Source organism: Oenanthe melanoleuca, chromosome 7 (assembly GCF_029582105.1).
Source record: "Oenanthe melanoleuca isolate GR-GAL-2019-014 chromosome 7, OMel1.0, whole genome shotgun sequence".
In the NCBI taxonomy this organism is placed as follows: domain Eukaryota; kingdom Metazoa; phylum Chordata; class Aves; order Passeriformes; family Muscicapidae; genus Oenanthe; species Oenanthe melanoleuca.
The window spans coordinates 26,424,129-26,437,711 of record NC_079341.1 but is presented as its reverse complement, the minus strand read 5'-3'; the positions used below and the strand labels follow the sequence as shown (position 1 = coordinate 26,437,711).

Here is a 13,583-nt window from a genome sequence, read left to right as displayed (position 1 = left end):
GAACAATACATGTTAACTTCAGTAGAACTGTGAGTCCTCCACTTGCCTAAAATTATACAGCAAATATAGATGCAGTTACCAGAAAATGGGGGGGATACATCACTTGGACTCTGTATAAATTAAAAGCTGCAATGAATATTTTCTAATGAAGTGAGAACAATGCTGTTGGGAAACAAATGACAGAGTGCAGAGCAGACACCCCCTGTGAAGGACTCCGGGCCCTGTGATCCACACTTCATTACTAATCCCAAATAATTCATGGCAATAAAATACTAACATGGAGAGCTGAGACACAGAAACCAATTTTGTCTTTGGAAGATGAATCCTTCTGAATAAAACAACAAGCTGGGTGTTTGGTATGGCTTTCAACCTTGAAAACATTAGCAAAAAGAAGATTAGTTCAGTTGGTTCAAGCATGGTGCCCGTAATGCTAAAGTTATTCTGTAAGGGCCATTCTCTTGAGAGATGGACTGGATGATCTTTGTGGGTCCCTTCCAGTTCAGAATATTCTGAAAAAGAAGTAGAGCTTAGGGTATAGGAAAGTGAATTTCTGTATGGATTTTAAATGTCTCTCTTTTGGTGATGGTCATTTTCATTGCTGCTGAAAATCACACCTTTTTTATAGAGAGGAGGCAGCCAGTGGTTTAAGTTAAAGCTATTTAAACTGCTGTCAAGTGCCCTAGAGGAATGTTTGTCAAAGTCAGCCTTTGGTCTCTGAGGATGTTTGCTTCTCCATGGAAAACTTTGTGTTTCAATGTCCTGCCACTTAATTTGATGTGTTGCTACTTCAACTAAAATTGGCTAACCCATTTATTTTTTGTGATCACAGCACATACATTGATAGCACTGTGATATAAGCTTTTTTCTTTTCCCAGTGACCCTTTCACTGTGCATCGTTCAAGCCCCAGGAAGTGGCTGTAAAGTGCACATATAAAGCAGTAGTTGATGATACCCAAAGTTATCAAGAAGTTATCAACAGTCTCCCCCAAGTATTTGCTTTAGCTGCATGGCGTTAGCTGTTGTAATCAGCTGGGGGAAAAAAGCCAGATATATGTATACACATAAATATACACACACACATATACATATAGTAAATCAGATTGAAATATAAATTCTGTTCCCAGTGAATTTCATGTTTAACAAAGGCTATTTCCCTTGAACAAAGTGGCATTTAAGAACATTAAGTGCTTGAATGGCAGAGTACGTATTTTTAGTAGTTACCATGAGTATAGTATTATTTGAAATAGAATAGTAGGGGCAGGGGGTTGAATTGGCAAAGAAGCATTGTGCCCTTTCTTGAATGATTCCCGCAGTTGCAAATATCACTTCAGGGGACTCTTGATTTGCATAATGCCTACTATGAAGGGAAAGCAAGAGAGCTTACTGATGGGGAAAAAAGGATTAAGTGGTGCGTCTCAGTCAAAATCTATTAGTGTCTTTTCTCCCTTTATATCATTGGCTCGAGTCAAATTGAGCAGTCAAGCATGCCTAGAGGTGTGGCTGTCCTGGGCTGATTGTGCCCAGGGAGGGATGTGCCTCTCCTGGCGCTGTCCCCACCCCGTGGCAGCAGGGGCTCAGCGGGTTGCTGTGTGTGAGTCACAGATACCGCACTCGCATAGATAAAGTATCTAAGAGTAGGGGAGCCTGCCAGTTCAGATCTGAGTGTTGCCTTGCTCCTGCTCCCTCTGGGATACTAAGCAGCTGTTCACAGCAGTCCCCCAATGGGAATTGAGTCCCCGCTCCATCTGCTTTTCATGCAAACCCTTGCTTCTCCCTATAGGGTAGGAATCCTCACTGTTCCTTTTTCCCCACCATTTTTAAGAGAGTCTGGCATTTGGGATGACTTTTTGTTTTAAGCCATGTTAAAAAGTTTAGACACTGTGGGTAGATGCTTCATAGTAATCCTGTCATGTTTTTCTCTTTATAGACTCAGCATTCTCTGCTCCCCCTTTCGAACCAGGCAAACCTCCTCTACAGCCGGGTTAGGGATATGGTCCATGCTCTTCCTTCTCACAGGCTTGATCGTCATGGATGCTCACATGAGCCTTTCTTTGGAGTTGTATTACTGCAGCTGTGATAATGTGTTTGTAGGCAGACAAGTTTTGGTTTGTTTTTAATTAGATCAATGAGTGTAGCTGGAAAATCTGGCAGTTTTTGAACATGTGAGCTGCTGCTTCAGAACTGAAGACAGACAGATGTGTTCTAAAGCTTATCTGATTTTTCCAGTTACACTAATTGATCTAATGACTGATACTACCTTTTTCTTGCAATTTTCCCCTTTCCTAATTTCTCTGAGGTTGGCATGTACATGCCTGCACCCACTCAGCTGTGCTGGAAGAATAATTAATTGAAGAGCTACAGGAATGGGCAAAATAAAATTGCACTGGACTTGCTGCTGCTTACTTACATGACTTCCCTCTACTGGTCAGCAGAGGAATATTTCAAATATACCCTTCCCTCATTTGCTAGAAGTTAATGGTTCTCCCTTGGTCCAGGTGCTTCTCTCCTTTTGTCATCTCAAAGCTCTGGCTAGAAGTGTTATGTGTATTAGCTGAACCAGGAAGTCCTCAGTGCCACCAAGATGTGCAGGAGGAATTAGTTACGTGTTTGCAGAAGACTTTAAAGGGAGGCATGAAAGAGGAAGGGAGCTAAAGTAAAGGGAGAGGATAATATTAGACAAACAATAAATAACAGAAAACATATAACCTTTGTGCTACACTTGAAGACAAGCTGCCTTGCTATTCTTCTTGAACAGTTCCACTTGCAAATAATGGATTCTTAAGTTGAGTTATAAAGAAATTGAGCTATGTGCATACAAAATAAAGATAGCTGTGTCGGTATTCAGGACTAGAGCTCAGTTTCCAGAGTGTTTGGCAGCTCTGAGTGAGGACAGATGAAATACTTGAGCTTTTTTATTTTCCTTGACCATGACTGCCCAGTACTGAAGAGTCATTGAGAGCTCAGGGCTGCTCAGGATGCACTGGCTGCTGCCACAGCATGGGCTGCACAGGCTGGAGCAACACTACAGCCAAGGCCACTTTCCTTGGTGCATCATTTATATATACATGAGAGGTTTGGCATAAGGGAAGCAGGAGTAACTCTGCCCACACTCCCTTACAGCTGGGGGAATCCTCATTAAGTCAGCTCTAATATCATCCTGAGATTTGGCACAAAGCATGTGAATAAAGGAAAGAACTGAAAATCTGTGGATGAAGGAATCTAGATGGACTGTATCCCAGAGTCTCTGAGAACTAGCTAATGAACAAGTCCAATTACCTTTATAAATATCATGGACCTTAGGCAAACCCCCAGTGCCCTGAATTGCAGAGGTAATACAAAAATGTTAGTGAGAAAACAGGCCAATTTCTGCCCTGCTAATTGAGTCACTGTTAAGCTACAGAAATCCAATGCACTAAAGTCACACAAGTAGCTCCAGTAAGTCTGTGTGGGAAATGTCAGTTGGATTTGGGGATAAGACAAAACATCTGTGAGCATATGGGCTAGAGAAAGCCTGGACCTTCCCCATTCAACCAAGCACATCAATGGGGTGTTAAATCCTGCTCTGTCTGTAAAATTTGGCAGTCAGGGCTAAATAGAGAGTGAAACCAGGAGAAACAAATGGGATTGACTTGACTGTGCTTTCAGTTACAGCAGTGGAAACCCATTGAAACAAATCTGTGTCAGTATTAATATGCAGGAAGATCTGAATTAATATTTGAGAGGCAACATATCACATATCCTGATGAAATGAAAGGTGGTTCAGCTGAGCTGACAGCTGAGCCAAGAACTAATGCTGAGCAGGGAGAAATCAAACATAATCACTTTTTGCACAGAGTTTGAGCTGCAGATTCTCAGCTGGTTAAAAATGTAGCTTCACTCCTCCATACATCTACAGAAAAGAGGGTGGTATTAGTGTCTTAAATAATCTTGTGATGTGTAAATAAAAATTGGCTTGGACAGGAAGGCTGCTGTAGAGATTGAAACCTGGCTAATGGACTGTGAAGATCGGGCAATTGTTGATGGGAACAAACAGGGCTATGGGGAGGAGTTGTTTGGGGCACTGCAAGCAGTAATGCAAGGTTTGGCTTTTTTTAATATCTTCATTAACGAGCTTGGAGAGAGTGCAGTCAGTGTGTTAATTAAATGAGCAGAAGATATTAAACTGGGAGGTGTGTCCAAAAAACAGCCACTAGTATAGAAATAATGGAAAATGACCTGAGGAGGTTACAAATGTAGAGAGGAAATAACAAGGTGAAAGGCAACATGGGGAGAAAACAAAGCAATCCTGGGGAAAATAATAAAAAAGCTGCTATTTAGAGAGTAGGAGAATTTAGAAAGCAGTAAGACTATAAGAGACTGAATGAAGTTAGCAGATGGCAAATTGGGCCCAGTTTTTACTTTTATTTTTATTTTTACTACTTCTTTTTTTACCACTGCAGTTACACCTTTGCAATTCTCAGTTTAAATGCAGCACTGTGGGCTGGCATGAGGCTGCACAACTCGTGCTGGTGATTCACCAGAACAAGCAGCTCTGAGGCCATCCCAAAGCTCCAGTATGAGTGCAGCAAGGCAGTGGGAGCTGCCCCCCCAGATAGCCCCAGACTAGTTACCACCAGTAGAGCCCAGTGCTCCCAACCATCATCTGCACCCAGAGTGACTATTAATGCCAGGTTTACAGGGCCATGATTATGTCTCTGGTGAATTTGTCTGAGTACTGGGGCAGAGCAGGCTCAGGTGCCATAGCTGAGGAGCTGAGTCTCTCTAGTAACACTCTTGTGTGCGTGGGGCATTCACCAGGGCATGGGAGTGCAGCAAGGAGACAGTTTGCACCTTCCCACACAGCTGAGATCATGTCTGCTATATCCTGTGCACCAGCTATATTGGGAAGCAGCTGGGGCAGCCTTGAATTCCTCTTTTGTGTCTGGACACCATGTCATGGGTGTTGCCACCACCAAATCATAGGCTGTCCAGGACTAAATCACAAGCTTCAGGCTAGACACCTGCCCTTGCCAGTGGGAAGATTTCCATGACCTCCTCAGACTTCAGTTTCCAGTTCAGAAAAATACTTTGGTTTGCCTTACTGTTGCATGCAGTTTGTTCTGCCGTCATACTCAGGTGCTTGAAGTCAGAGATGTGCCAAAGCATCCTTCTGACAGTGGTCCTTTATGTTGTCAACTCTGAAGGGTTTTATAAGTTTACAATGGCAGTAATATAACTCCACTCCCTCCTAAGTGCAAGGATAAAATAGCTATTTTCAAACAGCCATAGATAACTTTAGCTATTCATTTTCTGATAATTGGATGTTAGTTCTATTGTCAACCTGAGCACATCTACAGATGCTGCCGTCATTTGGGGATTGTTTAATTTATTTACCAATAATAGTGAACAAAGACTCTCCAGTCTAAAAATATGGTAAGTTTCCATCCAAAAAGAACATGCAATCATAAGTTTAGAGTCCCTGTGGGACTTTTTTATATCTCTTTTTGAGATGAATAACCTTCTTATATAGAAAATAGGTTCCTCATCTGTACATCTACACTTCACTGTAAATCCTGCAAACAGCCTTATTGAATTCATCAGGAAAAAACTCAATATATAAACCCTGGCTACTGCTTCCTTTGACTTCGTGTAGGCAGAGCTTAAGAGGTTTTATAAAAGCATCAGGTGAGATACTTTGCTTGGCATAAGACGCTAAACAAATTTTAAAGAAAAATCAGAAGGAGGAATCATTCAAGTCTTAAAAATCACTCCTAGCTTGGAGTAAATACACGGGTCTCATAAGGTCTTTCTGGCAACTTTCCATCTTTCCAGGGTTATTTGTAATTCTTAGCTTGAGAGGCACAGCAGTGTTGTGGCATCCAGTTGATCAGAAGAAAGGGAGCATGTGGGTGGGCCAGACGTCATGTATTTTCTTGGTGTCAGTTATTGCCAAAAGAGGTTATTTTAGTTGTATGGTTTATTTTGTTGAAACGTGATTATTATGCTAATTATTCCCAAATTTACTGGTTAATTATAATTCTGAGGTCTCTGCCCTGGTGCTTCCAGAGATGTACAAGCTTTGGGAAATGCTTCATGATATTAATATATTTCCACAACCCTGAGTCATTTGGGTAATGTTCCTACAATGCAAAAAGTAACATCCTTTAACAAGACGACATGGCTAGCTCCATGAAACAGCTGATCTGCATCAAAAAGGCATTTTGCTCAATCTGATTTCACTGCAAGAAGCAAATGGCTTAAAAGGAGCAGAAAAGAACCTAAATGTTGGATCTTGGTTTCATTGCATCATTGCACAATTCCCTTATCCCTCCATTTTCCTGGGGAATGAGGGGGCGTAAAGGCCATCCCACTTTGCTACAGGAGGCCTGTTGGATGCTGTTCCATGGAAAGTTGGAAAGGCTGCCTCACTTTTTTCAGGGATAATTGTGTGAGTTCAGCAGGAGTGTTGTCCTTGATTTCTGCAGCAGAAGGATGAGGGATGCACGTGGGCTTCATCTGGATTTCCTTAGAGGAATGGGTTGGCTACGAAGTTGCTGGCTGCTCCCTGGACTCTGATTTTAGACCTTCTCCTGTGTTCACAATGGATGACCAGGGTTAGCAGTGATTGGAGTTGTTACCCCTGGTTCCTTCATGCCTGCACTCACTCTGTGGTGAAGGAAAGGGGAAGTTTTTCTCTGTAGTACACTGGGACATTCAACATTACAGATTTCCAAGGTAGAAACTTAAACCTGTGCAGCCCTGGCACGGGCAGCACATCTCTGATGAGCCATGGAAAGGTGTGCACTGCATTGTTCAGCCTCTTCAGAGATTGAAGTGGTGGTAACCATAAACATTGAAAAATATGATGGGTTTGATTCTGCCCAGGGAAGGTGACCCAAATTTTTTTCTTTTTTACCTTTTCAAAGGAGGAAAGTGATATGGGTGGGAAGTAGAAGAAGTGAAATTGTACCTGTTCATGAAGAAATAGTGGAGAAACTGTGAGGTTGGGGGAAGTTGTCATTGCTCACTGACTTCACTGGGATTGTGATGCTACATAGCTGGTGAAGATTACCCTACAAAACTCCTGGGAAACTTGCTGACTCTTCTTCAACAACCCCAAAATAGAAAGGAAGATCTGGAGCTCAGAGAGAGTGCTGAGCTCTGAAAAGCTGAGTGCTTTCTACATGAGCAGATTAAGGAAATCTTGCCATCATATGTTACCCTGTGGGAACTACATTATGGCCCTAATTTTGGTATTAGTTGTACAAGTATCAGATGCTTTTATAATTTTCACTTTAGCTTCTCAAAAATATATGGACTTCCTTTTAATTAGGGGTGGGGAGATGCCCATCTACTTTTTAAATCAAGTTTTGAAATTTTCATGACTGTATATTGAAAATTGAAACATTTGTTCTGTTCATGTGTGTAAGAAATGTTTACACAGCTTGTACTTGCAGCTGTAGGATGGGAGTTGGGAGTAGTACTGGAAGTCCCATCCCGTTACGTGTAAATATGTTTTGATACATCTGGGAGAATGTAAGCATGTAGGTCAGTGGATAATGACTTAATGATTTGGAGCAGAGGCAGAATTTGGGGAAGTAGTGGCAAGGCCTTGCTGGAGGAAAAGGAACAAATGGAAAATTTGAATGATGACTTAGGCTAAAAATATCAATGTAGAAAGCTGAACAAAGTTAAATATATACATATGGTACGACAGGATCATGTTTAACACGCCCAGCACTGGGCTGTACCTGGGAGAAGCAGCCTGTGAGTGCCTGTGAGTGCTCTGCCTCTGGTGGGAGCTGGGAGCAGAGCCCCACACAAGGCAGGGATCTGTGACCCTTCCCCTCAGACTCCTCCACTTCCAACTGCCAACAAACTTGCATGAGTGATCAGATTGTTCATATAATTCCATAAATACTGAAATACTCGGGATTCTGTTGTGCTTGGCATGGACATGCAATTCACCAACAACAAGATTGGATCTCTTGGTAAGCTGACAGATCAATATAATGGAGCGAGCTTCTGCTCATTTAATGTTATTCTGTTAAAGACATAACCATCTTAGTCCATCTGACAAAGCAGAGTTCCTGGGTCAGAGATTCTTTAAAAATTTATTAATAATATGCCAATGCATCCTAGTAAAGTGTCGTTTACAGAAAGCAGTTTAAGTTGGGTCTGCTTTTGAGTGATTTCCTTGGCTAGGTTAGAACATGCTGGTGGTTTTCCTTCTGCTAACAGGCCCTTGAATTGAGGTTAGTGGTGAATAGACCAAAAGAAACAAATTATATCAGCTGTGTCAGGATGGCGTGGCTCATACTGTAAGGGAGGGACCAAGTAAAAGAACCAGTTGTTAGTTGAATGGAGTACTTCTCCTAAGCACATTCCACAGGTTTTCATATTAGCTAGTCTGGCCTCACTTTTTCTGTGGAATATTATGCTTGCACAAATACCAGAAGCTTCTTTCTTCTCAAGTCAGGATAGGACCAAAATGAGGGCCTGAAATGCATTTTCCTCAGTGTTTGGAATCCATCGTGTGCTTGGCACAGAGATTTTGCCACAAGTAATTTGCAGCAATAAGTATTGATCATGCTTTTGGTTGTTTCTGCTTACTGAGAAGACAGATGTAAAAGGTTGTAGTTGCTGGCAAGGACAGTCAGTAGTGTTTGATATGGGAGGAAGCAGACAATAAGAGTAAGATACAGGCTGAGGGTTAAAACTCTGACTAAACCAGCACAGGAATCGACCCAGAGAGACTAAATGCAACCTCTTCTCCTGCAGGGAATGCATGAGTGTGTCTGTGTACATCTCTAAATTTCACTGCTGCCTAATTTCCCTTCTACAAAATATCAACCAATTTCTAGTTCCAGGGAACCTAATCATCTGTTTATTAAAATGAGACAGACAATAAGTTTGTGGGGAGAAATGCTAAGGCAGTGCACATTGATCATGCTGATTTAGGACAGTACTGCCATCACAGCATTTCCAGAGACAAATTCTTTGCAGCTAATTGCATTATAAATTCCACTAAACCATTTTATGAGGTATTTCCCTAAGATATAAGCCCTCCATCAAAAATAAAACCAAGAAAAGCAAATGACCAGTTGTGGGGTTTTTCCTAAGTAAATATTATATGAACATAAGAAGAGAGAAAAGGAAAAATGCAAATCATCTTAATTAATTGCTAAATCTCTTATAATGGGCTAATTTTAAATACTGTGTAACATGTTAAAGCTCATACAGATTTTCAATCTCAAAGCCAAAGAAGTTGAGTTCTGGGTCTTTGTCCTCAGATCAAGATGGTCCTGAACTATTGCAGGTCAGGATAAGGCCTGAGGGCTGGTCCAGCTTCAAGAGAGTCCAGAGAAGCTGTGACAGTAGGACTCAGCCTCTTCATCTTCCTCCCTGCTGTGGCCACGGAGTTACAGTGCCAGCAGTGGGTATCCTGGACTAGGAACATCAGTAGGAAACAGCAGCCATCATGTGCAGCCAGTGTGAGCACCTGTGGGGCTCACCAGAGAGCAACTCCCCCAAATACTCAGTGGTAGTACTTAGTAAAGTGCCTTTTTACAGGGAATCTCAAACTTGTTTTTCTCAAGCTGGGTCAGAAGACACGGAAGCACAGAGCAGTTAATTGGATTTCCCAGGGAAGCATAGCAAGCACTGGAGGGCTGAGGCTGACTTCCTTGTTTCCCAGCCTCCAGCACAAAGCAGCAGACTGTTGGCCACACTACTTTAATATTTCTTGGGGTGACAGGGAGGAAAGCATGACGTTTCCTTTTTTACTTTCATATTGAAAGGCACAGATTCTCATTTCTTGAAATGTTTGTCACTTAGAACATGCCTATACAAATTCCCTCCTTGGTTCCTACAGGTGTTGTGCTGTGGGATCAATTGAGGGACTCCATGCAGGAGGAGGTCGCAGTCAGACCAGGAGGGGGCTGGGTCTCCTCCAGTTTTCACATACGAGGTATTTCAGGCAGTGCTCATTTCTGAAAAACTTAGGGAACTTTCTTTGCCGTGGTAGCTTTGTCACAGAAAAGCTTTTCCTCCTAACATCTTGTATGGAATTGGGAGTATTAGCTCCCAGGGTAGCCATAGCTGTCAATCTGCTGATTAGAAGAAAACATTTTCTTTTCTTCCTCCTCTCCCCCTCCCCATGAAGTAAAGTGATTTGATTACAAAGAAGTAGGGAGATAAATGTACTGCCTGTGGTCTTGTCTTTTAGCCCAGGGTAGCTGATGCTTTCAGTGGTCACAGCTGGGATGTGGATAAACCCCTGACTGTGCAGTGGGCACCTGCACAGGGTGAGACTCTGCTCCCTATCTGTGGGAACACACTGCTGTCAGGTCACCCCGTTGCTGCTGGGGCTGGAGGGGAAATTTCCCCAGAAATTTCCATCTGCACCTGCTCTCAGGCAGAACAGAGATTTCTCACCTTGCTGACAGAGCCACTTTGCCTGAAGTTCAACAAGTCGAGTAAAGCTGAAGGAGCTGGTAGTTCATGGACTGGAGCATTAGTTAATTAGTTCTCACCTTGCCCTGAGCTGGGTCAGGCATGAGGTGTTTGTCTCAAGGGGGAACTGAGGCGAAGTGGTTCATCACTAAAGGAGCATCAGATCATGCCTGAACAGCCATTAGGGCCCAGAACAACCATTAGGGCCCAGGACTAGCTGGCTCATTAGACCTCTCCATCTCTGCTCCTGACAGGAGAGATGCTCACACTCTCTTTAAATGTGCTGTTAATTAAATGTTCCCTGAAGATAAGGATGCTGTAGCAGCACGCCTAGTGTTGACTCCCAGATCAAAGGAGTGAGTTCCCTGCACAGCAGCCATTAGAGGTGCACTTCAGAGTGACTTAGACCAGAGATAGGCATAAGAAATTTAAGCCAGGGATTAGGTGAAAGAACTGTGAAAAAGGTATCTCAGACAAATTCACAGAAATCAGATGACTGTGAGGTAGGAGAAAGTTCCATAGAATTATTGCACATACACAAAAAGTGTGATTTTATCCTTGTACATAGGTAACAGCTGGCATAGCAATGGGCTTTAATCTGGGGAGACGGGGACATCTGCTTGTTGGTGGGAAGAGGGGAGGGAGAAAAAAATGGTTTCTAAATTTTTCTGGTAAAACGGGCATTTGTCGTTCTCTTTTTTTTATGTTATTGTTTCCGACAATTGTTACGTGGTTGTTAAATTTTTTGAAGTAATTTTAGATTTTCCAAAAGTGACCATGATTTGTTACTTATACTGTAGCTTACAGAAGTGACACACTTAATATCGGGGGGTCCAAACCTGGATATCTACCAATGGAGATGGAGATCAGGTAAATGCACACCTGCTCTTCCAAAGAGGAAAAGCTGCCCTTTGGCACCTGGTCTGAGAGGCAGCCACAGGCTGTACCATGAGCGTTTTGGACGAGGTTAGAACTGAGCGCTGCCATTAACGCCAGCCTTGGTGTAGGCCCAGCATGGCTTTGTGTGACAGTGGTGTTCTGACAGCACACCCTCCACCAGGAGCCTCCCTGGCTCTGGGTGCATCCCCAGCAGTGGCTGAGCTCAGGGCTGTGAGGGACACTGGCAGAGCTGTGGTCCCCGAGCCCAGCCCGCCGCGAGCGCGAGGTGCCAGCTTGCTCTCCCAGCCGGAGGGAAGGTGGTGGTGGCAGCAGAGTCCGTGCTGGAGGAGGCAGGTGAGAGGGAGGTGCCTGCAGGTAGAAAGGAGTAATTGTGTGGCACTGTGGCCATGCCTGTCATCTCCTCTTCTCTTTTACAGACACTTAACAAGAACAACTTGATACCAGATGACAGGACCAACTTCTACCCACTGCAGCAAACCAATGTGTACACAACAACCTATTATCCCAGTACACTGAATAAATATGATTACAGGCCCGAGGCCTCCCCTGGAAGGACCTTTACCAACAGCTGATGATGGACAGATCCTATGGGACTGGATAACTTCCTATATGATTTTTTTTTATTGATTTTATGGACCAAATACCGGCCCAGCTTCTAAATGTAAATATTGTACAGTAGGGTCTTTTTTTTTTTTCCTTTGGTTAATTGTGTTTCTTGTAAACAGCACATCTCCTTACAAGGACAAAAATTCAAATGGACCATTCTGCAGAGCTTTTGTGGATGTTTGTCTGGAGATGGCTCTTCTACTGCAACTGTTCATGGCTGGAAGGTCAGTGTGCGTGCCAAGGCTGCAGTTGTTGAGGAAGGGGCTGTGTGCTGGGCTTGGTGGCCATTGAGCAGCCACACACAACTCATGGGAGCACTCCAAGCATGACAAGAGGTGGCTCCTGGAGCAGGGCTGGATGCATCCTTCCTGAGCCAGGACAACAGTGGTGCACTGGATGACACACAGCTCATGGGACAGGCCGAACAGGACTCCATCATGCCAACAACACAAAGAACATTTTATTTTTCCTTTTTTAATTTTTGATTTTTTTATGTTTCTGAGAAAAAGAAAAAGTAGTAATTTTCTAGGGCAGTGTTCCCTGTATCTTCAACAGAATCTTTTCATATTACAGGAAATACTCTCTGCAGCCTTCTTTGGTAATATGCAGTTCAGCTGATGAAAAACAACACACAAACAAAGTGCATTATCCAAAGAAGCTTTCCAGAATGTTTCCAATCTTAATTAAAAGAAAATTATACAGGCAGTGAGACACTGAGAAAAGTAAATGCTGGAATAACATTGGAGACTGAACTTGGAGTGCCTAACAAACAAAGATGTTTATATCACTGGAAAAAGAGATGTGATGATTGCCGCACAAGAGCCATGGGCTTTTTTTCTTTCTTCCTTTTTCTTTTTTTCCTAGACAGTGTTAACTCTTTTTGTTCTAGCTTTGATCCTGATTGTGTCTGCCATGAGAGGCAATTTTAGAGACCATGCTCTTCTTGTGGGAAATCACCATGCTTTGGGCTAATATTTCCTCTTGTTTTATCATTGGGTTAATATACTTTCAAAAAATTAGTGATTCTGACTTTGCAGGGGGAAAGTATTTTTTAAGGAATGTTTCCATAGTCTGACATGACCCAGAAAGTCTGCTGCACATTCTTATAGCGTCTTCCAGTCAGTACTCTCTGAAATTGTAACACAGCTGAGTAATGTGCATTGTTTGCTGATATTTCTTTAATTTTTCTGAGAAAAAACAACCCAACAAACAAATGCTGCTATAGCTATTGAAGTAAATTGGAGCGGCAGCATTATTAAACAGTATATCCAGCGTTGAAATGTAATTTTGTGTATGTGTGTGACTGTGTCTATAAGAACTGTATTAGTCTGATGCAGAAGCCATGTTGTCTACAGCCAGATGTTTGTCTGACATAACTGTTTGGCAAAAAGGAAACTTATTGCTGGTGCTTAATGTACAACTACATCCGGTGTGTTAGCAACGTGAACAAGTTCACCGCTGTTATCATTCAGTGTTTCTAAATATTTATGATGAACTCCTGACGCTAAGTATTTTAGAATGTCGCAATACTGAGCATGAGATAAAAGTACACCCTGAAATACGCATGAGCTCCACGTGGTGCTGAGCTTGGCTTTGTTGTCTGCACCTTCCCCGGGCAGTGCTGTGCCACCGGCTCGGTCTGT

General features: G+C 42.7%; 1 protein-coding gene across 4 annotated transcripts in view; it reads left to right on the top strand.

The window, feature by feature from the left end:
- SEMA5B (semaphorin 5B) overlaps positions 1-13,225 on the top strand; it is a 257,508-nt gene extending 244,283 nt beyond the window's left edge. For 2 of the 4 annotated variants that reach the window (XM_056496469.1, XM_056496470.1), the window contains exon 24: positions 11,751-13,225. In XM_056496469.1, coding sequence (XP_056352444.1) covers positions 11,751-11,906 — 156 coding nt within the window. In that variant the 3' untranslated portion in view covers positions 11,907-13,225. Of the gene's footprint in view, positions 1-11,234; positions 11,421-11,750 lie in introns of those variants that run through there. The other 2 variants (XM_056496467.1, XM_056496468.1) reach the window with 1 other exon arrangement.
- Positions 13,226-13,583: the final 358 nt, after the last annotated feature.